The sequence below is a fragment of the Ursus americanus genome, chromosome 6 (assembly GCF_024610735.1).
Source record: "Ursus americanus isolate L20-20 chromosome 6, mUrsAme1.1.p, whole genome shotgun sequence".
Classification (NCBI taxonomy): Eukaryota; Metazoa; Chordata; class Mammalia; order Carnivora; family Ursidae; genus Ursus; species Ursus americanus.
The window spans coordinates 38,016,460-38,041,446 of record NC_142132.1 but is presented as its reverse complement, the minus strand read 5'-3'; the positions used below and the strand labels follow the sequence as shown (position 1 = coordinate 38,041,446).

Sequence of the window (24,987 nt, the reverse complement as noted above, 5' to 3'; positions counted from 1 at the left end):
TGAGAAAAACAAGCTGTTTTTTGGTTCCTTCTGATAATTTGTTCTGGGCAAACCAGCCTGTTTTTCCCCGAGTCGAGTCCTTCTTTTGCAATCATGTTGATTTCATCCTGTGTTTATTATTTTCTCTGGTCCCTGAGATCTGGCCTGGGAAGACAATTCTGTTTTAGGAGAGGACATTCACTCATAGGAATCCTTACTTTGTTTTTGGATACTTTTATTGCCTGAGATACTAGTCGGTGAGGGAGCACATGAGAAATACGGTCAGCTCTACGGAGAGAGGAAAATAAAACTCCCACATAACCTAGCAGGAAACCACAGAGCCTAGCAGAGAAAGTCTGCAATTGCGGTAGCACGGTGAGCTGAATTAGCAGCTTTTCAAATTGCCTCTGAAAAGCAAATATACTATTGATAAAAAGATTGGCTAACTAACCCCTTAGATGACTATAGAAGTGTACATTTCTCCCTTTCCTGTGCAACTTGCTCCTGCTTTTTCTTAGCTACGATATTTGGAAGTTAGTTCTGATAATGTCTATTTCAAAAGTGATGCTTATCTGGGCAGGCCTTAAATAATATTGTAACAACTGCAAAAAAAAAGAAAAATCCTAAACATGAAAAAACTGTAAAACAAAACCAGCGAGTGCTTTCAGAGGGCCTCCTGATCCGAAGGCTTCCCATGTGCAGGGCCCTGTCCTGCTCCTAAGCTGCCAGATGTTTCTCAGATTGGAAAGCCACCTATTCCAACCTGGGCTCAGCCTCCAGGCTTCTTTCCAGGGACCTACAACAGCTCTATCCTCTGTTGGTCCCCTGACCCTCCTGGGTGTCCAGCTTGCTTCTCTGATTGAGGATAACGCTGAACAGCTCCTGTTGAGGTGATCCGTGGCTCTGTCTTTGTCCCTCCAGGACTGAGCGCCAGCCTGGCCCAATTGCTGCTGAACGATGGATTTGCAGTTGAACTAGACCTGAGCTTGTGAATATGGGTTAGGGTGTAGAACAAGCTGGGGAAGCCGGTTTAATTTGTTTTCTACCCTCCCTGAGGTGCTATTGCCGTCCCATCTGAGCCCCGGCCTGGAAGATTCCTATGGTCCTCCTGATGCTGAGATTCTGTGAATCAGGGTGACCCTATTGCTCAACCTCCAGGCTGCCCACAGACCCCCAGCAGTGATTCTTCCTCTGTGCCCTTTGGCTGCCTTTGTCCTCAGGCCCCACACACGTCCTCAGGATATGCACTGAAATGAAGGAGTCGTGTTGGGGTCCAGAGCAGCAGGCTGTGGCTCAGCTTGGGCTCTTTTGCCAAATTTGGCCACACATCCTGTAGGATAAAAGTTTCAGAGGTTAGAGCTTGGAGTCAGGGTGGACACATACACAAAAAGAAGGCTTGGTCCGAACTCTTCAGTTCAATACAGCACACCTTTATTGAGCACCTAGGAGACTAGGAAAGGAAGGGAGGGCAGAGATGACAGATACTGCAGGGGATCTCCCTGGGGCACCTCTGCACGTCTCTGTGACGATGGAGCTAGGCCGGGGAAATCCTGGCATGAAGCTTGTCCGGAACAGTGGGTCCAACGCAGCATGGCTGCTCCCAGGCTCTGCTCTTTATGGGTGTTGGGAAGGAGCCATTGCATGGAGCAGAGCTGGAATGTCTCTTATACTGGGAAGACTTTATAGTTCTTCTCTTTATATCCACTATCCACAGGCCTCAGTGGGGAAAGAATTTGGTTTAACTTGTTCTGTTTTGGACAAACACTTCACATGACCAATGTAAACTGTTGCATAGTTTTGCAAAGGCCTTCCCATTCATTCCAGAAATTCTCCATCGGTTGACAAATCCAAATTGTTCTGGCCCCAGGGAATTCAAAGCCCTTTCTCCTCAAATAGACATTTCTCCTCATTGTGCCCCTTTGATGGGAAGTGTAGAGGGTGAAAGAATAAGCCCAGAAAGGGCAAGAGGCACATAGGCATCCACGGGACAGCGGCTATGGGGACTGAGCATTGCCTTCCTGAGCCACTGCCTGAGCCCTGGACTCTGCCGCACTTGGGCTGGCCTCCTTCCCGTGCCATGTGGGCCGCCACCTCTATGTGATAAGAGTGCCATATTTTCTGCAGCAAGCTCCTTATAAGAATTCTTCAGGTCCCAACAAGAAGTTAGAAGCCAGTGCTGCAGAGAGAGGATGGGATGCTCATGGTCTTATCCCGGGTCTGACCTCTGCTGCCGGGGCGCCAGGCTGTGTGATGCTCACAGGGTGGCACCAAAGTCTTGGAGCCCAGGGATGCCATGGGAAGTGATGGCCAGAAGCAGGACACATCCCATATCTGCTGGCAGCCCCTGCTTTTCGCAGCAGAGTCTCGAACAGCAGCATGAGGTGAGGGCAGACAGGGTTCTCAGGGTTCACGTGGATGAGGAGGGCAGGGGCCTGTGGCCAGGCAGAAACTCTGAGCCCAGGCACTGGGAAAGCAGATAGAGCACACACCCCACAGGCTCGATCAGATACTGCTCTCCTGAGCAAAAGAGGTGTGGCATGAACAGGACCGGCCACGCTATCCAGCCACATAATGTGGCCAGTGCCCCAGCTTCAGGGCTGCTTACTGCCCAGGCAAGCCTCACACATAGACCCCACCAAGCAAATTCATGGCTCCTCGGGCCTGGCTCTGGGCCCAGTGAGTGCTCAGCTTGGAGCCAAGAGCCAGGGACACGGGATGCATGGTACTGAGGCAGACAGACATGCAGAAGCGCGGGGGCTAGATTCCTCAGCCGGTGGCTCTCAGTCCGTGTGACCAGTCAGGGCCCGGCCACCCGCACGCAGTGTGCACTGGCTGTGGGGGGCTGCAGGGGAGGCCGGTGCTGGCTGGCTACTTGGCCTCCACCAGCTGCTCCAGGCGCTGCAGCATCGTTAGACGCAGGGCTTGGAACCTGGAGAGAGACACAGCCAAGAGGACTCACTGACACGGGAGGACACAGGGCGAGGGGGACAGAGCCAGGGAGCGCACAGATGGCTGGGCCAGTAGACCCAAGGGGGACTAGCAGCCCCCACCTCTCCTCCACCAAGGAGAGGGCAGACCCAGGCCCACACCCTGCAAGACCAGCAGCTCAGAGGAGCGGTCAGAGGGGCTGCAGACCCTGTCAAGCTTCGAACGCAGAATGTGCTGTTTCTATTCCAAAGATTCTCCAGTACAGAGAGCAGCATGCTGGGGGGCGGGGACAGGGTGGCAGAGCAGGGATCGGGAAGCCTGCATTCAGGCCCAGGCTCGTCAGTGACCTGTGCGGCAACCTTCCTCACCTCGGGCCTCAGTTTCCTCTCTGTGCCCTGAATGGACCGGCCAGGTGACCCCCAGGTCCCCTTCCAGCTCCCTGACCCTTCAGCAGACTGCATGGTGGACTGTCCCTTCCGATCGGGGGTCTCTGCTGACCTCCCGAATGGGGCCTCCCTGCACAGACGGAAGGTTAGGGTGGGGGATAGGGGGAGGGCTGTGGCTTTCCAAAACTCATTCAGCCAGAAACCGGAATCCAAACGAGCGTCCTGATTGCAGGCCTCTCACCGTGAGCAGACTGCCTCCTTCCCTTCCTGAGGGCACTCCAACCCTGGCCCTGGCTGAGTGCCCCACATGCTCCCTCCACCCCACCCTTCACTCTGCAGAGCGACAGGTCAATCATCGGTGGATGCAGCTTGGCTAGCCTCACCCGGCCAGGCCTTGATGTAGCTTCCCCAGGAGCCAGCAGGTGACACCTGCTTGCCTTCCCACTGAACAGGTCCCCTGCACCTGAAAACCCCCAGCTGATACCGAAGGTTCCACCAGCCACTGCTTTTTGGCAGGTTCAGAATTCCCACTAGTAGGAAAGGCCCAGACCAGGCTGAATGTGCCCTGAGCAGGCCCTCTCCTCAGTTGCTCCTCCAAGGCTGTGTCACTAGGAGCTCGTGACCCTGGTCCAGCGCCCACCCGAGCTCCTGCCTGACTCTCCCGAGCTCAGTTTCAACAGCAGCGACCCTCCTGCGCTGCTGAGGTGCTGATGCCAGATGGGGGGGTTTGCCCTGCCACCTGCCCTTTCCGCAGGCTGTCACCCCAGCTTGCCCGCACTACCAAGCAGGGGGCCAGCGGGCGGTGCTGGGGAGCCAGGCTGGGCAGGCCTCCCTGAGTCGGGCAAGCGTCGTGCCCCGGAGGGGAGAGCTGCCCAGCCCCGGCCTGGCGTCTCTGCCCTGCGCACTTGCCCTGCTGGTCAGGACCCAAGACTGGCTCCTTATGTGCGGCTTACTTCATGGTCAGTTTGATTATTTCTCTTTCTTCCTCTTCTTTTAATTTTTCAACAAAACTGTCCAGCACCGGCATTTCAAATTTAATGTACTGAGCGACCTAGAAAATCCAAGAACATTTTAATGTGCTTTAAATTAGAAGCCAAAAATGTGTTTTCTTTTCCTCAGGGCCTCCACAAGCAGCCAACTGAGCAATGTCTTATAGCCAAGGATGTGGCTGCCCTTCTCCCCACCCACCCCCAACACTCGGTCTGTACTAGGACGGAGGACAGAGAAGCCCTGCTCACCTCACAGCCTGTTATCCCTGGGAAGAAAGATGAAGCTGGATATTAGGAAAAGTATTGGACTGAGAGCAGAACTACACAGGGTGGTCTCTGGGGTGGGGGAGAGGAGCGCTGGGAACGCCATTGTTTCTCACAGTGGAATGAAGCTGCACTCCTCTGTGAATGGTCCGAGGGATACAGGGTCACTGGCCTTCACCTTGGGTCCAAACCTTACAGGCCTTTTCTGTGCAAGGGAGTTCGGCAACATGCTCTTTCCTAGCCCAGGATGCAGGCTGTGGTGGGACGTAGCCACCTGTTTCCCTTCCATAGGCCCGGGTAGGCCCTACTTAAGGAGCACTTGTGTGGGTCTTTAGTGTAAGGACAACTAAACACGCCCTAACAGAGGAAAAGTTTCTGCCTGCCTGAGGGGAAAGCACAGGCAGTGGTTTTTAGGACCCCACTTCCGTTTTCCCTAGGCCAGCTGCTGGAGCTGGGGGGCACTGATTGACAGGAGGAGGGAGGCTGCAGCCCTCACTGTGCTGGGCCTGGGGCCCTTCAGGACTGCTATGTGAGACATCGCTCCGGAGGGCTCTGGCCAAGCTCACCTCCAGAGCCCTGGGGAGTCCCCCATGCCGTCATCCAGCCCCTCCCTCAGGAGCAGGCCTCCCTGAGCCTCAGCCCTGACTCACATCGTGGGGAACTTCCTCGCCCAGGTCGGCTTCCATCAGGAATATCCTGGCGATCTTCTCACATGGCCCATGCAGGATTCTGGAAATCAGTGGGTACTCACAGTCTTTTAATTTTGTTCGCTCTGAAAAAGAAGGCCATTTACAAAATTCGTGGGGCATTAGGATTGCCCCTCTTTGTTCCGGGATGGGAATGTGGTAGAAAATGGATGTCCAGGGGGCCCGGGAGCCTTCTCAGACCTTGAAGAGAAGGTTTCCCTGAATGATGTGTGATTGTGACATTCAGCAAAGACAGGTCAGAGAGGAACAGGAGCCCAGGGAGTAGGAGACAGGGGAGAGTGGACACGGGGAGGCCAGGCTGCTCAGTTCCTAAGAAGCAGAACCCTGCACAGAGGGACAGGTGGGTTCTACAACAGCTCTCAGGGGTCGAGGGGCTTCAGCTCCGGCTCACAGCCCGTGATGTGCATCCCCAGCCCCTCCCAACGGAGTGAAGTCAAAGACAGTGGCTTCCCTTGTGGGTTTGGCGGGATTCTGAAAGGGGCAGCGAGTGTGCCTGGGTTTGGGCCCGGGAGAGCATTCACGATGGCCCTCAGAGAAGGAGCATGGTCAGTGAGCTTGCCAAATGGACAGAGACTTTGGTTTTTATGATCTGGAAGCACAGGCAGACACTTACCCCCAGACTCATGAACAATGTAGAGCGCAAACTCACTGGGGCCGTTTTCCACCTGTGCGGGCAGTGACAGGAAGTCAGACCAGGGCTTTATGAGATGAGACAGGAAGGGATCCCTGGCAGGAACCACACCCCCAGTGCTGCACACAGAAGTCCCCAAGGATCCTCCCCTCTCTCTGCTTAAAATCCCAGGGACACCGCGTCAGCAGAGGAAACTCTTCTAGACCTTCTACCCAGGAACCGTAGGCAGCTTCCCCAGTCTTGGCCAGCTCCCCCAACAGGACCGCAAACCACCAGCATCCCGGGGCAAGGCCGTTCATGGCCAGACTCACTCGGAACTTGTTCAGCAGCAGGGTGAGCACGCGCACAGTGGTCATGGTGCTGTTGACCCTCACGTTGGTCACGGACCCATAGGCAGGAGTAAACACCGAGGTCTGCAGGGGGAGGTGGGCAGTTCAGAGCTGACACGGAGCTGACATCACGCAGGGTCTGGGCACACTGTCAGCCAAATGGTCTGGAGCGACAGGTGGACCTGGGCTCTGGAAAAACCTGTGTCTGTCTAGTCACAGATCCCCACACAGCTGTGCCCACATGTGGTGCACTTGGGGAAGCTATAGCAGCTCCCGTCTTACAGAGGCCTGTAAGAAAGATGCCTCCAGAGCTATCAGGGCCAGCTCTCTGACCCTAGGGGCCAGGCCCATGGAAGTACTTCACAGGGGGTGAGGGAACCAGTCTCCTGCTCACTCTTTCTTTGGCTCAAATTGCCAAGTGTCTGTTGATTCTAAGACTGAAAGTTCTGGAATCTGTGTGCTCCTCCCCATTCTGCCAGTGGTAGAGGTTCTCAGTTTACACTGCATCAGTGTCCCACCTCTCCCCTTCCAATCTCTGCGCTTTCCATCCATTCTCCATGTTGCCGCCCAAAGGAACAACCTTTCAAAAACCTTGCAACTCCAAGTGTGTTCTGGACCAGCTGCATTAGCACAGGGTCTTGGCTCCCAGCCCCAGACTCCTGAATCAGAGTCTGCATTTTGAGGAAACCACCAGGTGATTCTCTCCACATAGTACAATTTGAGAAGTACTGTCTTCTGGCATAGGTCTAGTTAGAAGTATCTGAAGGCTTCCCATAGCCTAAAGAATACCATTGTTTCCTCCTCTCACTGTTTGCACGCGTGATACACTGATTCTCTCCATAATGCCCTGTGGTCCAGCCACACAAGCTCTTCATAGTTTGGGGGTCCCATTATACTCCTGCAGGTATCTTGCCTTTGCCTGTGAGACACCATATATATAGTCAACCGGGGCATCGCCTGAGGCTTAATAAGTCCTCAATGAGCACTAGCCGGGTTATAGACCTGCTAAGCATTTCACCTAAAATCTTTGATTTAATCCTTACAATAGCTTTTTGAAGTACCTGTCACTAGTACTCCTTTTAAAAAAGGACACAGAGTCTTGGAGAGACTTGTAGCTTGTCACGGTCACCCATCTAAAAAGGGCAGAGCCATTGGAAACCCCATGCTTTACCCCCATGGCACTGGAACCTCCCTGTGAGTCTCACTTCCCTGAGGTGAGCTCTTCCTTGCTTTCCAAAACCAAATTCAAATTTACACATTCCTCCTCTATGGTCCTAGCTCTCCTTTCCCAGGGATGTAACTGGGGCTCAGGGATATGAAGGACTTGCTCAGTGTCCCCAAGTACCAGAGTCAGGCTCAAACCCAGACCTGCTTCCTCCATAGTTGACATGCAGAATGACTCTGGGTTACACAGAAAGCCAGACTAGGCTTCCAGTCCCCAAGAAATATGGAATAGAGGAGTCAGGCTCTTTTAAGGAGAAGAAAGGTCTTGTCAACAAGACATCATTAGTGTTTCTTCTGCCTGGAGCCTTATCTCAAGATGATATTGACCAGCTCCAAGTAGTAACAAAGGTCCTATGGCTACTTTGCCATCTCTAACCACAATGGTTTCTCTCCAGTAGAACACATTTGAATCTAACAGCCAGGACAAAACAATGGGACAGGTACCAAGTTTCACTGAGTCTGGAAGTCATGCCAGCACTGCTGTGAATCAGAATAGTTTGGGAAAACGATTGAGTGAAGTAATGGTGTGCCGTTCTAAGAAATAAAATCCAGAATAACAACGTCTGGAAGTCAATTCTAGGTGTTTTTGTTTTTGTTTTACTTGTTGCCTGTGACTCAAGTACTTTGTCACCTGATTTCTCAGAACACTGATTCCAAATGGATTGCAAGTAAGGGAGAGAGAAGGAGCCCCTTACTCGGCCAGGAGATGGGACTCAACTGTCCAACACGCCTAAGGTACTAGTTCCCGTCCTGGAAGTTAGTCCGTTTGCCTGGAAGAATGAACCCACCTTCTTTTACTGGGAGAAAGAGCTGCCCAGACTGGAATGCAGGCTAGTGGGTTGAGGAGCCCTTCTTGCCAGGGGGGCTCCCATGGACACGAAAGGCTCCGATAAAAGCCCTCACTCTTCGTTTCTGTTCATTTCAAAGGCTACAGACCGCTCAGACATCTCCATGTCTCTGGGGCATTTGCAATGACGACAATAACGTTTAATGTGCCAGGTGCACCTCTTAGAAATGAATGATTCCCTTAGCGGAGAGGGTGAATGTGCTAGAGATAAACCCTGCTATTTGTTACCTTGAGTCATGGATCAAAAGCTTCCTTTTTTAGGAATGTAGAAATACGAAGAGCCTAAACCCATGCAAATATTCTTTTAGAAATTTTTGAATAATTCCTCAAAATAGCATATACATGGCTAATATACTTACTGAACACTTTACAGACTAAACCCCTTTGGAACAAGATTTAAAGAATATTCAAGTCAGATCGTCGGTCCTTTGGCTAATCTAAACCATCCTTAATCTCTGCTTAACTTCAACCCTACACCCTCTCGGGAAACTATTCTCAAATAGTCCTGGGTTTCCGTGCACGTCGCAAGGATAACCTAGTGTCACCCATGAACACTTATTGCAGACCCAGACCAGAGTGGGGGGGAGGGGGTCCTGTTAGTAAGGCAGGGTCCCTTCTGCTTGCCTTGATGAATTCTTCACCCCAAAGTCCAGGGTACTCCAGAGCACTGGAACGGCCCCTCGCAGACCTAACCTGTGCAACTGTTCTTCAGATCTGACCCTGAGAGCTGCCTTTGCCAGGCCCCCTCCCCCTCCCGTGAGTCATCGCCTATCAAGACGGGCAGCTGCTTCTACTGGAAACCTCTGCCCCCATTTCCCAGCGCTGCAGGATGTGGCCCTGTTACAGGACACTCCATCCAGGGCCTCACCCAAACTGCCACTCATGCCATTTATAGAAACAATCAACTTCTCCTTTTACAGTTTGGTTTGTTTAGGGACTGATGTCATCTGGGGAGGGAGATCTTTTCCTCAGGTCAGTACAATACATACTCGGACAAAAGGCTAAGTGCTGGGAACCAGGAGCAGTGCGGGTTCTCTGGGGCCCAGAAACACGTGCCCCTGGGCACACCTCAACCTAGGGCTTAAGCTACCCAGGGGGAAGGCCAGCAGCACATCGTGTTCCCATAAAACCATCAGTTGAGCTCGGGTGGAAACCTCAGAGAAAATTGCCTAATTAGACATAAATTTGGCATTACTTTCCAAAGATCCATACAACTTATGAAAATGGATTGACAGTGAGTATGTGGTAAACAAAACAAAACAAAACAAAACAAAAAAACAAAACAAAACAAAACACCACCAACAAACCCAAAACAGGCTTTGGGGTCACCAGCTAGAATGTGGATTTTTTTTGGCATGTTACTTTGCTGCGACTTTGTCGGCCATTTCTCCTCCGAGCCCCTGTCTCCGCGAGGACGCAGACAGGAGCGGGCCAGCACGCAGGGCCGCGGCCGGGCGAACGCTGACAAACCAGGGCGCCGCCTGGCCTTCAGAAGGCCCAGCAGCTGTCCCGGGCTTGGGGCCGCCTCCCTGCGGCCTCGGCTTCAGGGCCCCGGGGAGAGGCCGGGCTGGAACCTCACCTTGTGGTTGTAGAAGTGCCCGTTGATGGAGAAGCGATGTCGCCGGATCCTCTGGGCCTCGCCGGGCGCGCGGGCCCGGGGCCTCCTCTGGATCACGCAGGCTGCGTCGCTCTTGGTCCGCATCAGCTGGGGGGTCTCCTCGTCCTCCTCCAGGGGCTCTGCGGTGAGGACGGGTGAGAAGGTCAGTCCGGGCTGGAGCGAAGGGGCCAGAGCCCTGCTGTGGGCTGCGGTGTGAGGCGCGTGGGCCGGGTCGGGAGCTCTGAGGTCATGCCTCCTGCAGCAGACGGGACTGCGGGTGCTGTGCCCGTGACAGTGGCAGCCGTCCAGCGTGGCTGATGCCCACTTCGCAGACGGGAGAGCCGACCCCCAGACAGGATCACCTGGGCCACCACGCCGTATGCCCGCGGCCTGGGCCTCCGTCTCTGGGCGCCCAGGGCAGGTGTTGGGCCGCCCCGCCCTGTCCTCTGAGCCCCCACTGAGTGTGAGGGGAGGACGCAAAGATGAGCCGTCTGGGCTCCAGAGTGTGAGGAAGACCCGTCCTAGAGGCCCGCAGGGCCAGGAGGGAGCCATGCCTGCTGCTGCTGTTCTCTCCTTTCTATAAAGCAGGGGACTCAGGCAAATTACGTCCAACGATGTCACCTCTGCTTCCTTTTCTTAAGTGAGGAGCAGAGGAGCGTGTCTTGTCCCGAGGAGGTGTTTAGCAAGGGCGTGAAGACAATACAGCCGCTCTGTGCTCCTCCACGCAGCTGGTCTTTCTTTTCTCTTTTCTTCTTAGAGACGGAGACAGACAGCAAGGGGGGAGGGGCAGGGGCAGAGGGAGAGACAGAGAATCCCCAGCAGCCTCCACGCCCAGCATGGAGCCCAACTCAGGGCTCAGTCTCACAACCCTGCGACCATGACCCGAGCCAAAATCAAGCGTTGGACGCTTTGGCCGACTGAGCCGGCCTGGCGCGCCAACACAACGCTGTTCCTCAGAGATGGTGGTCAGGAGCCGAGCCCCTCCTCTCCTACCCCGGCCAAGTGAGCTGGGGTCTCAGGTAGCTTGAGGGCCCACTTACCTGAGCTGTCTCTGGAACTCTCGGCCCTGTGTGTTGTCTGAGCGCTTGGCTCCTGGGCAGGGACCCTGCCATCCTGAAGAAGCGGCTCCTTTCTGAAAAGACAGCCAAGGTGCTCAGAGAGCTGCTGACAGAAAACAGGAGCTCAAGTCGCAGTGAAGAGGCTGGCTGCCTCTGTGGACAGGACAGGGGCGAGAAGCAGGGCTGGCCGAGGTAAGGCTCTACTCCACACCGAGTTAATGTCAAGTATTAAAGAGCAGCAGAGGACTGCCACAGTGTCTGCTGCAAGGAGAGGGAGTGTGCCCTGCACACCCGAGCAGCTTCGTCCCCGCGGCAGACACGGGGACACACGCCCTGTGCCCGTGCGCTCCTGGGCCCCGCGCTGACGGAGGCGCTGTCTGCGGCCCAGTGCCGGGCGGGCTCTCCGGGCTTCCCTCAGGCCTGAGGGCGAGTCAGGCAGGGGCAAGCTGGAGAGGCCAACCTCTGGGCTCTGGGCAGGGCGGAGTCCAAGCCCGGGAAGCTGGGGCCGGGCTGGGGAAGGCCATGAGGGCCTGCGGGAGCCAGGGAGGGGCAGGCGAAGAGCTGAACCCAGCTGAGAGGCCTCGGCGGGCCCTGCGGCCTGACTGCTCCTGCGGCCTGACTGCTCCTGCGGCCTGACTGCTCCTGCGGCTGCTTCTACCCTGGGGAGGGGGACTCACGAGTCACACCTGTCGCCCTTCTAGGAAGCTGCTCCAAACGTTCTACTCTAAGTCTGTATGGGGTGCACAGGGGGTGCCAAGGTGCTACGTGCCCTCAGAATAGCAACTTTGCTTGAATTTTTGAAGGGGAAAATGTTTTGAATTTTTGCCTCTTGGAAGGCTTCATTACATGCAGAAGCAAGTAAAACTCAGCAGCTAACTGCCCTTTTTTGGGGGGAGGCGGGGGGAGGAGGCAGATGTTTGTTAAGCGGTAAGGTAGGAAACGGTTTCATCATGATTAAAACATATTTCTGATATTAAAATAAGTCTGACATTAAGCGCTAATAAATTTATAAAAACAAATTCTGGTATTAAAATGAAAGTAGAGTAGTAGGAGGTTACATTTGTGTGAATTTTTAAGGGAGAACAGGGATGCTAAGAAACGTTTGTTTTGCCCAGGATGCTGGAAGCTCCCTGGCCACAGCTCCTTTCCTTATAGATAAGGCGGCTCCTGTGAATGTATGAGAAACACAACCGGAGGTGATGGGAGTCTGGAATATTCTCCAAGAGTGAGATGATTTGGTCATCATCTAGAAAGACCACTGTTGGCAGGTGAGGCCACGGGCTTAGGCAGTCACGGGGTGACGAGGATAAGGCTGGCTTGTGCTCTCATGTGTCCCATTTGGGAGCAGGGCTTTGCCCCGAGGCTGAGGACACCACCCCCTGGAGACCCCAAACAGTAAGCTCATGTTGAACAGGTGCCAAGGGAGCCACCTGGCCCTGCCTCAGCCATCCCAGCACTCACAGGGGGCAGCCAGGCTGGCCGGGTGTCCAGGAGGCTGAGGAGAGGTGCACTCGCTCCCTGTCGTCCTGGATCTGGAGCCGGATAGGTCGCCTCAGTCCCCAAGCAATGTTGAGAAGCCCCTCGATGATCAAAGCACCTTCTTCCTGTGGGGAACCCACACAGGTTAGCCTCTTTCCCCAGAGCAGCCCTCCTCAGGGGTCACTGCCCACCTTCCCTGAGCCCCCTTAAGGCCCAGCCTCTCCCCCATGGGACTCCCCTGATCATTCTTGCCCCAAACACACTTCTCCTCCTTGGGGTCCCGTCCTCCCTTGGGTGTAGGCACGCGAGCCTCTATGTGCTCCAGGGCGTGAGGCCATGGGGCTGACCAGAGGAAGCCTGAGGCATGCCCTTCTACCGCTCAGTTCACGTCTGGTCACGGGCATGGCCTGGGACAGAACGGCTGAGTCAGGCGTCCCACAGGAACTCAGCTGCTATCCAGCAAGCACGTCCACACGGGTGAGGAAACACGTTCCAGAGAAGCATGTCCACAGTGACACTGGTGTTAGGCAGGGCTGTCTTTCCCCACCCCTCCCCACACTGCATCTGGGGAGGGGCCCCACGGTCACCAGGTCCTACTGCAAACGTGCTGAGGGCACTGGATTCCATGCCCACCAGAGCAGGGGTGGCTGCTCCTTGGAGCGGGGTCTCAGCCTCACCCTTCTCCCCATACTGCTCCCAACTGTCACAGGAGCCACTCGAGTGGGCTGGGCCCACCCTGATCTCTAAGCTGCCTTCTCTCCCGAGGGCTGGTCTTGCTTTTCTCACTATCTGCACGTTGCCAGCCCCCACGTTCCACTCCTGGCATGAACACTCAGAGTGTCTACAACAGCTTTCACTGTGTCCCCAACCAGCCTTGATTTCCCAAGGTCTGCACACAGCACAGCTACCGTGCTCCTGCCAGGCCCTGAGGTCCTAATAGACAGAACCCTCCGGAGGCACCCTCAGCCAGTTTCCCCTCCCACCCTTCAGGTCTTTGATTCTGTTTCTGACCTCTTTCAGGCTCCTATCCATGTGTGACCACCTCCAGGCTCTCTGCGCCCAGCCAAATTGCCCCACGCGTGTGCCTGGCCAGGCTGCTTTCAGAGCATCTATCTGATACCTTCTCAGCCCCACTGCCCCCAGAGCCGTGGTCCTCCCAGCTACCTGCCCCCAAGCTGCTTCGATACTAGCCTTTTGGCAATGAACGTGAAACATCATTCTCCCATTGTTATCTTATTTTTGGGCCCTGGGTGCTATACTCCCATTGCTATCCTGAACACTGCCTTAGATTCACGAATTCCATTTCTTTCTCCTTATAGGCATTGAAAGCCTTGTGAGAATAAGGGACCGCGTGGAAACGTCTTCGTATCCCCGGAAGGGCTTACCGAGCTGTCCTGCAGGATCGATTTCATGGTAAGTTAGTAATCGCTTATAACACCCTATTATCCACAGAGAAAATAGTTCCACTCTGTTCAAGGTTATCAAAAATACACATAGCTTTTGCAATGAATTTGCACTTTTTGTTAAAAAAAGAAAACAACAACAATAAAAACAGAGCACTTTTTGATAACCACTGACATTACACAGTCCCAGGCAGGTAACTAACGCTCCCTGCAAAGGAAAGCCTGGATTGATTCACTGGAGTTAAAGGGGGCAGGAAGAAACCCCAAAATGGGGTTTGGTTCTTTGTTTTCTGTCTTGGCCTCAGATACCTCTGTCAGAGGTCAACACACTGAGAGAGATCCCCCCCGCCCCATCCGACACAGTCCGGCAAGCTCATTCACAGAGCCCCACTGCCTGCCAGCCCCACGCCGGACCCTGCGTGGAGGGAGATCAAGCAGTCACAGTCCCGGGTCTGAGAGTCAGGAGAGCATTTAGTGCTCGGAGGGGCAGGAGAAGACAGCGCCGCTGGGCCAGGGCCAGTGCGGCCGGACACGCTGAGGCTGGGCCTTCAGACATGCCATAGGAAGGCTCTGGAGACCTCTCAGTGAAGGAGATAGGAGGAATTGCTCTGGGTCTGGGAGCAAGGGGCAGAAACCAAGCTGCAGCCTCCGAGGTCAGGGATCAGCGACGCTGGGGTCTGCTGGCCTGATGTGACTCAGGCCCCGTGTCCCTGCACAGACAGCACATGTGCCCCCAAGCTGCCCCCCAACCACTGTTCCACTGTCCCTCAGCCTGGCCCCATCGGGGTGGAGGGGAGGCCCTGTCGGGCTGCAGCTGTGTCTGGTCAAATCAGAGGAAACTGAGGGCAGAGCAGAAGGACCTGCGGGCTCCCCACCGTACAGGTGGGGAAGGGCACGCGGGCCGGGGCAGGACTGGAATGTGGGTCCCACAGCCTCACATTTCCTTAAGTGAGGAAGTCACTCTGGGTCCTCTGACTCTGAGTCCCAGTGAACACTTCCCTTCTCACTGGGGCTCCTTACCTCTCCCTGGGCCTGAGGGGGCAGGAGCGGTGCCACGCCTCCCCTGCCCGGGAGAGTAAACATCCCCAGAGCCTCCCACAGCTCCAGGCTGCGGGCTGGGCCAAACCCCGCCCGCCAGGCTGTTTGCCTCTGAGAGCCTTCCTGTGTACTGCTATTTTTGGCCCTCGTGACAATAACTGATGGCCGGTGGGGAACTATAAAAGCAGCTGCCAGGCCTCCAGGTTCACCGGACAGCTCGGGGAGGCTTGCACGCCGGACGGTGGCCTGTCGTCCCCACCGTCGTGCTCACCGTCCACCTCCTGGCCATTGCACACTGGACACCGGGCTCAGACTGCTGGACCCCCAACCCTCCACCCTGAGCTTCCTGGGTCTTCCCAAGGACCCTCCTTGGCTCATCCAGCAGCCCTGTGATCCCCAGCTTCCGTCAGCTACAGGTAAGAGAGAGCAACTTCCTTCTGGTTAGAGAAACGACAAAAAGGTTTTGTTGGACTTTGAGGGTGGGGACATGCAGGGCCTCACTGTGGGTCGGAGACCAGGACATGCAGTGGATGGCAGTGATAGTGGCCGCGGACGGCTTCGCATTCCTAGAGGGATTTCATTCCATGCGTTTCTTACAACACCCTTTCCAGGGGGTATTTACAACCCTGTTTGATGACGGTCGCGGAAGGCTTGGAGAGGTGAGCTTGCCAATGGTCCCCAGGTCAGGAAGCAGCAGAGGCTGGTTTCACACCCAGGCTCCCTCTGCCTCCAGTCTGTTAGTCCGGGTTCTCTCATTTGTACGGGTTCTTAACAACAGTAACGTAGATTCTTGAGCACGTGGCTTTCAGTGTCAGCAGGAAGGAAGACTCCAGGAGTCTGAGCCTGGGCGTGGGTCTGCAGACTTCACTCCACTCTCAGGCCCGTGAATCACCCAGGCAGCCTCAGCTGAGAGAGGGGACACACGAGGGGTGACAGAATGGCAGACCCTCACCCCCAGTCCTCTGTTGATCAACAGGTCGCTGCTTCCAGTCGCCGCCGGCCATGAGGTCCCGGCTACTGCTTCCCGTGGCCCACCTGCCCACGATTCAGGAGACCCTGGAGGAGATGCTGCCCGGGGGGCCCGGGCAGGAGCCCCCGGCCTCCCCCAGCCTGGATGACTATGTGAAGTCCATTTGTGAGCTGGCACAGCCCACGTCAGTGCTGGACGTGGCCACAGCCGGGGCCCGTCCCAGCAGAAACCCCCGGCCGGCCCGGGCCTCCAAGAAGAGCTGCCCTGCTGAGTCCCTACAGGACATTACTACCCGCTTCAGTGGTCAGCAGCCGGCACCGCCCGGGGACGGCACTGTCGACCCCCTGGACTGGCTCTTCGGGGAGTCCCAGGAAAAGCGGCCGAGTAGGCGGGACCCACCAAGGAGGACTGGCTCCTCTGCGCACTCCTGGGGTCCACACAGACAGATGGACAGTGGCAAGGCCCGAGGGACCCCCAGAGGGAGACTCTGGGATGCCAGGGTGCAGGGGCACTCTCCGGCAAGACCCTCAAGGGACTGGCACCAGGACTCCTGGGCTTCCAGGCAACTCTGTGGGGCCGTGGCCTCCCCCCCAGCCCCCCGCCCCAGCAGCACCCTCAGAACTCTCTATCTGCGCCTCCCAGTGATCCAGGAGCTCTAACCCCTCCCCAATAAAGGCTTCTGTACAGAGCACGCTGGTCTGTGCACATCCCCACCCTCCTCACCAGGTCTCTGAGAGGGAGACACCTTTCTGCAGGGGCTGCCTGGGCATTTCATAGCGAGACACCCCCGGCCCCATGAAGAGCGAGAACAGCCTATCTGGCCGCATGTGGTGCTACTGATCCTGCTTGCACTGTTCCTTGCTGGCTGGGCACCTTGAGCAAGCTACTTAACATTTCTGTTCATTGGTTTCCTCGTGGGTAAAATGGGGGTAATTAAAGGGACCCACTTTCTAGGCTGTTCTGATGAGTAAATGGGATAAAAGCCACATTCATCATGGGGCACACGTTATAACCCCGCACACAGGCTTATACACACATCTGTGCAGTTGTTTCACAGGGAGGGACGTGAGGCCGGTGGCCGATGAGAAGCGGAGCTCTCAGCCACACCGGGACTTCAGAGCGAGGCCCTGCGCCCTCCCAGGTCAGCCTCCTGGCCCCCACCCTCAGAGCCTGTGCTCCATGCAGCCCAAGAGAAAACATGGGGTTTCCCCAAATGTACCTGCTGAGTTTGGGGGAAACCTGTCATGACGGCACCTGGGGTATCTTCGAGGCTTTAGCTCACAAGTCCTGTTGTGTCATTGGGAGAGTTTTGCCTATGCTGAGGCCAACACAGACCCCACACCAGCTCAGCTGGCGGGGTGCCAAACCACAGGACCAGGTGGCCCTGTCCCCACCATCCCCATCCCTCCCTCCACCCAGGGGGCTTCTAAGCTGTGGGGCGAAGTGCAGGCTGTTGGCCCGCTGCCCTGCTCCCAGGCAAGTCCAGTGGCCAGGGCCTCACTCCCCTGGTCCTAAGGTCTTAGCCAGCCCTGGGTCCTCCAACCCCAGTGCCTAGAGGCATCTCGCAAGGAAGGAGATGAAGGTGAGGAATAGGGGAGGGGGGGTTCCTCTTCCTCAGAGAGGCAGGTGAGGCATGAGAACTCAAAAGAATCAGGCCTGTTCCCTTGGGCCAGGTCAGAGCTGGCTGACCCCGATCAGGGCGGAAGGGACAGAGGGCAGAGGAGGACAGAGCTGGGGTCTCCGCCAAGCTCACACCCTGCTTCAGCTTCCTCCATCTCCTTGCTCTGAGGATTATCAAACTATTTTCTTCCTTCCTTCTTCCTTTCCTTTTTTTTCTTTCTATTTTAAAGTTGCTTTGCACTTTAAAAATGTTTATCTGCCCTCTTTTGTGTGTATTTTGTGGGAAGACAGAACTTAAACCATACATTTAAACATTTCAGACAAGTAATTTACTCAGTCTCCTTATCTGTAAAACGGGGACACCACCCCTGCCCTTCCCAGCCTGCAGGGGTTGAGGAATGGGGCACGTGCCCTTGGGGATGGAGTAGAAACAGCGCAGAGGAATGCCTGCGTCTGCCACAATCTGCTGGGTCTCTGGCCTGCCCAAACCCGCAGGTCCCTGACCTCTGTTGGCAAATAAGTGCGGGGCAGCCTTTAGCCAGAACACCAAGAAGGCGGCGGGGGGCGCGGACCTGGGAGCTGTGCTGGCCGTGACCGCGTGGGCTGGGCTGGCCTCACTGAGCCCCTTCTGCGAAGCTGTGTGAAACTGCCAGAAGGAGGCAACTAGGATGAGGTTGGCCAATTCCCCCCACGCTCAAAAACCACACGGCTATGTTTGGGAGGTCAGACAGGGCTCTGGGCTCCTCTGCTCACATCCCCTGATGTGAAAGAACCTAATGGCACCTTCAGGAAGTGCCAAAAAAAAAAAAAGATAATAATAATAATAATTGAATAGAGGGCAGGAAGAAGGGGGTTCTGGCATTATTCCAAGCTTCCCATGGGACAGAACAGCCTAGCAGAAAGTCCCCGTGATGGGGGTCCTATAGAGCAGTCAGTCTCCTCCTCACTCGCCCCTGGAGTAGGGAAGGGACGCAGTGCCCTGACCAGGGGGCAGTCTGGGAAGCACTTGGGAGCTCTCAAGGGAACATATCCACGCCGAGTACTCAGCCGGGGGCCAGTGGTCGGTCAACTGCCCGTCATCCCTGCCTTCAGGCATTAAAGGAAGGGGGACCCTTATAAGAGGGAAGGGGATCCTGACTTTCTCCATCCTGGGAGAGGCAGAGACCCTGAGTGAGGGGATGCTCCTTCCCTTTCTTGCTCTGTGCAGGAGCCTGGGACCAAGCATGGGGACTGGGCGTGGTGCGCGCTCACGGCCACCAGGGGGAGCACGAGAGGCCGGCTCCCCTCCCGGGCCACACGCTAGTGCCCAACAGGAGGCTCCTACTTTCCATCACAGTGATGTATTTACCCACTGGTATTTCTGGGTGCTCCATTTTTCTTGGGAGCAACCAAACAGCCTGGTGAAAATGCCTTGCTATCTTCAAAAGGCACAGACTGCTCCAGGTTGCCCGTGCTCTCTGTTGTAATACAAGCAGAAGTGTCCCAAAGGCCAAGTTTCCGATACAGGAGGCTAGTGCCTGGGCTCCTCCAATCGAGGCGGCGAGTACGGGGAATCCCTTGCCCTTTGGAAGCTGGGGGAGAATTCGCAGGGGAACACTTGCCCCAGGGCGTGGCCCCTGCTCCCTGACACACTTCATCGTGCCACGTTTTATGGACCCCAGAAGAGACCAGGAGGAGGTGTCCCCAAACTGCAGCCCTCAGGCCGCCGTCGCTCGGGGGGAGGCCTAGTGACAGCAGGGAGCGTGGTCTCTTCTGGAGCCCCACACGGCTCTGGGAGGGCACAGGCGGTGCTGAGCCCCTCCGCAGCTGGAAGTCACCCTAGCTTGGTGACTGAAGGTGATAAACAGCTCCCTGCGTCCTTGAGGACTGTCAAAGCCGCATGCTGGCCATGGTGTCGCTGTGTGACAAACGCCTGAGCTCAGGCCTTGGAGCCACGCTGGCCTCTTCCACCTCCTGCAGTGTTGTTACCTTGCAGGAGAGACTTAAACTCTAAAAGCCTCAATCTCTTTGTCTGGAAAATAGCCATTCCCATGTCACACCGCTCTTGAATCACAATAAATAACAGAGGGGCAAAGTACGTGGGGCCTGGTGCCTGTCTGCCCTGCCCTCAGGGCCCGCAGTGCCTGAGGAGAGGCCAGCCTGGGGCCCTGCGGCAGGGGCCTGAACGGTGAGTTCCCCGAGGCCCCCGGAGGTCCCGGATCTGCACTCGGAGAAACCGCAGAGGCCTGAACACAGGGTGGTGGGTGGGCCATGGAGGCGCCTGGTGTCCAGGAATCAGTCATGCATTCAGCGTCAGACCTCTGTGCTGCCCAGGCCTACAGTGCCTTTGTGGTGGCGGTCACCTCCCCCCCCAAGATGCCTACTCCCTCGCGCTGGCGCCCCTTGGCTCTTCAGGCTGTGGAAGTTTCCTGAAAGGTACTTTTTGGCTCCAGGGAGACCAAGTCAGATCCTCATACCTTCTTTAGGTTAAGAACAGGAAAATCCCCGTCTGTGGGGCGTTAACTTCTTCCCACAGGGGACTGGCGAGAACTCCTCTTCCCCTTTTTGGGGTCTCTCACTTTTCCACGTGGACTGTCCCATCACACACAAACACAAGGCATAGGTTTGGGGCTTCCCAGCCTACTCCCCACACGACTGTTCCCGCAGAGGGGATTGTCACGGGGAATCCCAAGGGCCAAGGCCAAGCTCTTAGAGGAGCAGTTCTCAAACTTGGCCTTCATCGCAATCCCCTGGAGGGCTTGTTAAGACGCAGATGGGAACAGAAGAAGTTTCTGATTCAGCAGGCCTGGGGGCAGGAGGGCCGTAAGAATTTGCATTTCCCATCAGTTCCCAGGGACCTTAGGGCTGCTGGTGTGGGGGACAACGGGTTGAGAGCCGCCAAGTCTTAGATCAATCACAGAATGGCCCAGGGCTGGGGAACGGGGCCCAGCCAGAGGACCCCAGGCCCGCCTCCAGCACAACAACTCCTCACTCAGCAGCCTAGATCAACACTGCCCGGCACGCTCGCGCTCAGGACCCATCTCAGCTTGCCGGGGCCTGTGCCTTCTGGTTAGTCACCCAACACCCATGCTGGGGTGGCACCCTGTGCGTGGCCTGGGGACGTGAAACCAGCCGGGCACTCAGGTAAGAAAAGAAACAGCAAAACCAGAGATAGCAGGGCTGTGGCATCAGGGCCCAGCTGGCAGCAGTGAGGAGCAGGGCTGCGGTGGGCTGGTGAGACAGGTGTCAGAGAGCGGCTCTGCAGAGAGAAGCCCGGGGCAGGCCGAGGGGGCTGAGCGGGCCCAGGGGAGGTGCGGTGTGGGGCGTGTGCCCTTCCAGGTCATCCCAGCAGCCCGGTGCTGCCTGGACCACGCGCCAGCAGCTTCCCTCCCATCCAGGCTCCCGGGCCGTGGGACAGTAGCCTGGCCTGGCCTGCACTGCACCCATGGAAGAGTTTTGTTTAGCCCTCATGGTGTTTTGAGGTTTGGGAAATTCCACATGAAATTCCAGATATCTACACTTCTTTTGAAAAATCAGAAAGAGTCTGGCTATCTGCAGCCCCCGCTCTTGCCCAGCAGCGTCTGCAGACGGGACGTGCTCTCCCGCGTCCTCCACTCCCCAAGCCTGCCGGGCCCCTCACATTCTGACCTGCCTGGCCCTGTGAGCACCCTTTGCGGAGCTCTCCTCCATTTCAAGGCTTTCCTCTGATGTTTATTCTGACTGGCAAACACAGAGACTGCTTTCACTTCTTGTTGGCCCTGTGACCTTCAGCAAACCAGAGCCCCGTGTTGAGTTCCTTATTTGTGCTGTGGGACGGGCAGAGAAGGGACCGGGCTGTGCAGTCTCGAAGATTGCAAATTCCGGTGTCCCCTGGCAGTTCACCTAGGCAAAAGTCCCAGGTGGAAGGGGGAGACCCGCAGGTGATTATTTCCACCTGCTCTGAACTCCTGTTGAGTGGGGAGGGGATGCTCTGACCCATAGCACCCCCTACAGGACCTCCAAGGAGACGGCCTGGCTGCTGGTAACCTGGTCTCTAACTCAGAAGATGGGCGACCTCATAATTCGTCACCCAAACTGGGACACTTCTGAGAGTGAAGGGAATGGTCCCACTAACCTGGAATAACAGGTATAAACCAGGACTGTCCTCAGCAAACCAGGGTAGCTGGTGGCCTATGAATAAAGAAGAGAAACGGGCCTTACCTCTCGGTGTCTCAGCTGAAAGCTTCTGCCCTCATGGTAGCAGTTGTAAGTTTTTAGCAAGCTTAAGAGCTCCGACCTGAAAAGGTAAAGACACACATAATCGTGGGGCGTTGCAGGGCTTTGGAGCATAATGACAGATGTCTTGCCAGCCACACACAATCAGAGACTAGACTCTACCATCAGACACACGCCTTTCAGTCTTCTAGAGGTTTCCCACGTCAGCCCTTGTGGAAGGTGTAGGGGTGGGAAGAGGACAAAGAGAAACTCACAGATGGCCCACGTAGTTGTGCAAATTGTGTGTGCACACTTTCACTATCACAGATGAGAGCTCCTGACAATCTACCTGTACTTCACCTCTGAGTCACTTCCTCAATAAATCCCCTGAGATTGGATTATTAGCCTTTTAAAGACTCTTGCTCTTTCCCCCATATTACTTCCTCTAAGGGCCTGGTGTGGCTGCTGTGGGGGCACCACGAGGGGAGTCTGGCTCTTCCTCGTCCCGCCTTTATGGAGGTATGATCGAGAGGGGACGCTGACAGCTGTGAGAGGAGATCCTGAAGGTCTGAGGGAGGCCACTCTGCCCCAAACGCCCCGCCCCCGGAATAAAGAGGGGCCGTGGCAGACAGAAGACAATCCCTGCACCCCGGCGGGGCTCTGCAGGTGCGTGCAGGCCCGCACATAAGAAATGCGAGGCACGCATGTCATTTTAAATCTTCTCGTAGTCACATTCCAGAGGAAAACAAAACAGGGGAAATTCGTTTTCAGAATGCATCTTATTTCATGACATAGTGTATCTAAAATAGTATCATGCCCACATGGAAGCAATATAAAAATGACTAATGAGATCTTATCCATTATTTTATTTTGTAATGAGTGTTTTCTACCTGTCTTTTATATTCACTACCCCTGTCCAGCCATACGTCATGGGCTTGGCAGGCACCGTGGCTCGCAGCTCCCCTGCTGGACAGTTCTAGAACCTCTTCAGGCAGTGCCTTTGCTGACCCTGGAGCCACCCAGGGTATGGATGAGCAACACGTGCCGTTGGTGGTTGGGCGTGCTGCCCATTGTGGGGGCGAGGGTGCCTGAGAGGGGAAGGGATTTGCCTGTGATTCAATAAACATGACGCCGTTAACACAGCAAGAGTCAATGTTGCACGTTCACTGTGCCCGTAAGTGTGTAAGTGCCGACCATGAACTTGTTAGGACACATATAGGTGAAATTAATCATGTTATGCTTATGATTATGATGTTTCCCAAAGTTCTATTTAATATTATTCTTATTATAAAATTTAAACAAGGAAAATGAGGGTGTGGGCAGCCCTGGCCATGGAATGCCGTCTGTTTTCCTAGGTCTCTGAGAGGAGGACCCTGGAACGAGGACAGTGAAAGCTAGGAGACTGGCTTGTCTTCAACGTGGCAGATAGGAGCTGCTCAAATTTAGAAAATATTTGGACTCAGGAGTCAAAATGCAAGATAAAATTTAAAAATATATACTTTTCTTTAGTTCAGAAATGAATTTGGAAAAGTATTCTGAACACTGTTTATGGTAAGACAGATAGTAAATAAAATTAAAAGTAAGCAGAGCTAAAAATCATTATCAATAAAATACACTTTTTTTCAGTAAAAACTCCAAACCTGTATTGAGTTTTTTTTCCCTTTTTTTCTCCCTGAACTGCTTAACATGATAAGAATGTTAGAATTTCTCTAGCTTTTGAATCAATTAAATGCCATCTGTGCAGAGTCACAGCGGACATTGGCATGCCTCTCCTGCGTTTGTGGGGCTGAGGAGGCAGGGGTCAAACCCACATCCCAAAGAGATCCTTGATCTCTGAGGAGACAGGCTTTGAGAAGTGCCCCCCATCAGTGTCCCTGGGGCAGGCACATCGTCCTATCTATGATAGGTGCCCAGAATCCCTCCACCCAAAGTCTGTCTGTGGCAGGGAGTGGCCACAAGAAGATCCCTTCCCTGGACGCAGAGGCTTACTTCAGGATGGACTTGCAGTCGCTGATGGGGACATGAGAACTGGGCGGACAGTCTTCCTTCATCTTCCCCTCTTGTCTGCAGACTCGGAAGTTACCTGCTAGGAAGAGGAAGAAAGACAGGTGAGCCTGGAGAAGTGCTGGCCAGTGCCGTGTCCAGAGCCCTGGTGTGCCAGCCTGTGGCTTCAACCTCACTTCCCACCTCCCATCCTGCCCGCACCCCTACTTCCTCCACTCCTTGGCACAAGGTGGCCACAGCTGAAGGACCAGGCTCAGAGGACTTAATGGGGCCCCACACCCTCCCGGGGCAGCCAAGCTCCCCTGGTGGGTGGGGGGGAATGGTCAGAATCGCTGAGCTAGCTGGCTCCCAGGACCAGCCCTATCAGCCCCTCTCCCAGAATCTCTCCATAATCCCGAGGGATCTGGATCAGTCTCGTAAATGTTTCAGACCACAGGCTCTCTTCCCTCAGCCGGGACACCCTGAAGGATGGTTTCTGCCTCCATTGCTCCTCCAAACCCCAAAGCACCCTGGGCCTTTCTCCTCCATTACCATTGAGCCCAAGCTGGTGGCCCCATCACTGCCTCTGGAGCCAGCACACCTGGCCCAGCTCTCCTAGTGATGGGTTAATCGGTACTGTGGTCACTACATGCGGGAGACTGTGTTGAGCATTTCTATGAGTTATCTTATTGACTCCTTACAACAACAATATGAGGTAAGTACTATCCTATTCCCATTTTATAGATGAGAAAACAGGGACAGAAGTTGAGTACCTTGCCAAAGATTCCCAGCGAATCAATGGCAAAGTCAGTATTTGAGCACAAGCATTTAGATCCTAGATTCTGGCCTCTTAACCCCTTCCCTGTATTAATCTTGCACAATGACTTAAACCCTCCAGCCTTTTCTCAGCTACGCAATGGGGTGATCTCTGCCCTATAGGATTGCTAGTCGATTCACACATGAAACTGTGTCCTCACAGCCTGGAAAGCTTTGTGGAGCTGCTGAACCCTCCCGGGGAAATCCACTAGAGCTTTCTCTAGCTTGTGGCTACCCTGCACAGATTTCTACTTCTCTCCCTCTCCAACTTACTCTGGCCAAGAACTCTCTTCTCCAGGCACGCCATGTGTTGGGCAGGGAACCACAGCTTCCCTCTCTCTCTCCCCAGTCGTGGCCCTGTCTCTCCTCTTCTCTCAAGTTGCCGCTAGGACTCCGAGGGGTTAAGTCACACTGGGAAATGGCCCAGACAGGGCACACAGCTTGTCCTTCACATCGCAGAGTGGCTCCTTCACAAAACCCCAACGTCTGTTCACAAACACCTGGCTCAATCAGGTCTTCCCCACCTCTGTGTGCGTGCACCTGTTCCCGGGAGTTCAAGGTCAGGT

The 24,987-nt window shown here is 55.1% G+C and overlaps 2 protein-coding genes across 3 annotated transcripts; one reads left to right on the top strand and one right to left on the bottom strand.

The window, feature by feature from the left end:
• Positions 1 to 1,388: 1,388 nt before the first annotated feature.
• On the bottom strand, positions 1,389 to 24,987 carry RASSF4 (Ras association domain family member 4). Of its 2 annotated transcripts, XM_045809909.2 has the most exons (11): positions 24,695 to 24,964; positions 23,612 to 23,708; positions 21,629 to 21,704; positions 12,401 to 12,543; positions 10,922 to 11,013; positions 9,864 to 10,021; positions 6,196 to 6,297; positions 5,867 to 5,918; positions 5,197 to 5,318; positions 4,247 to 4,344; positions 1,389 to 2,908 (listed from the first exon to the last, which is right to left on the bottom strand). In XM_045809909.2, exons 1-11 carry the CDS (start codon positions 24,726 to 24,728, stop codon positions 2,848 to 2,850), a joined length of 1,035 nt encoding a protein of 344 aa, XP_045665865.2. In that variant the 5' UTR covers positions 24,729 to 24,964; the 3' UTR covers positions 1,389 to 2,847. The 2 variants fall into 2 exon arrangements, with proteins under 2 accessions (XP_045665865.2, XP_045665866.2); XM_045809910.2 differs by lacking the exon at positions 4,247 to 4,344 and having other exon boundaries at positions 24,695 to 24,987.
• Positions 15,002 to 17,773, top strand: DEPP1 (DEPP autophagy regulator 1). The gene is made up of 2 exons (XM_045809913.2): positions 15,002 to 15,275; positions 15,836 to 17,773. The coding sequence occupies exon 2, from the start codon at positions 15,862 to 15,864 to the stop codon at positions 16,486 to 16,488; it is 627 nt and encodes a 208-aa protein (XP_045665869.1). The 5' UTR covers positions 15,002 to 15,275; positions 15,836 to 15,861; the 3' UTR covers positions 16,489 to 17,773.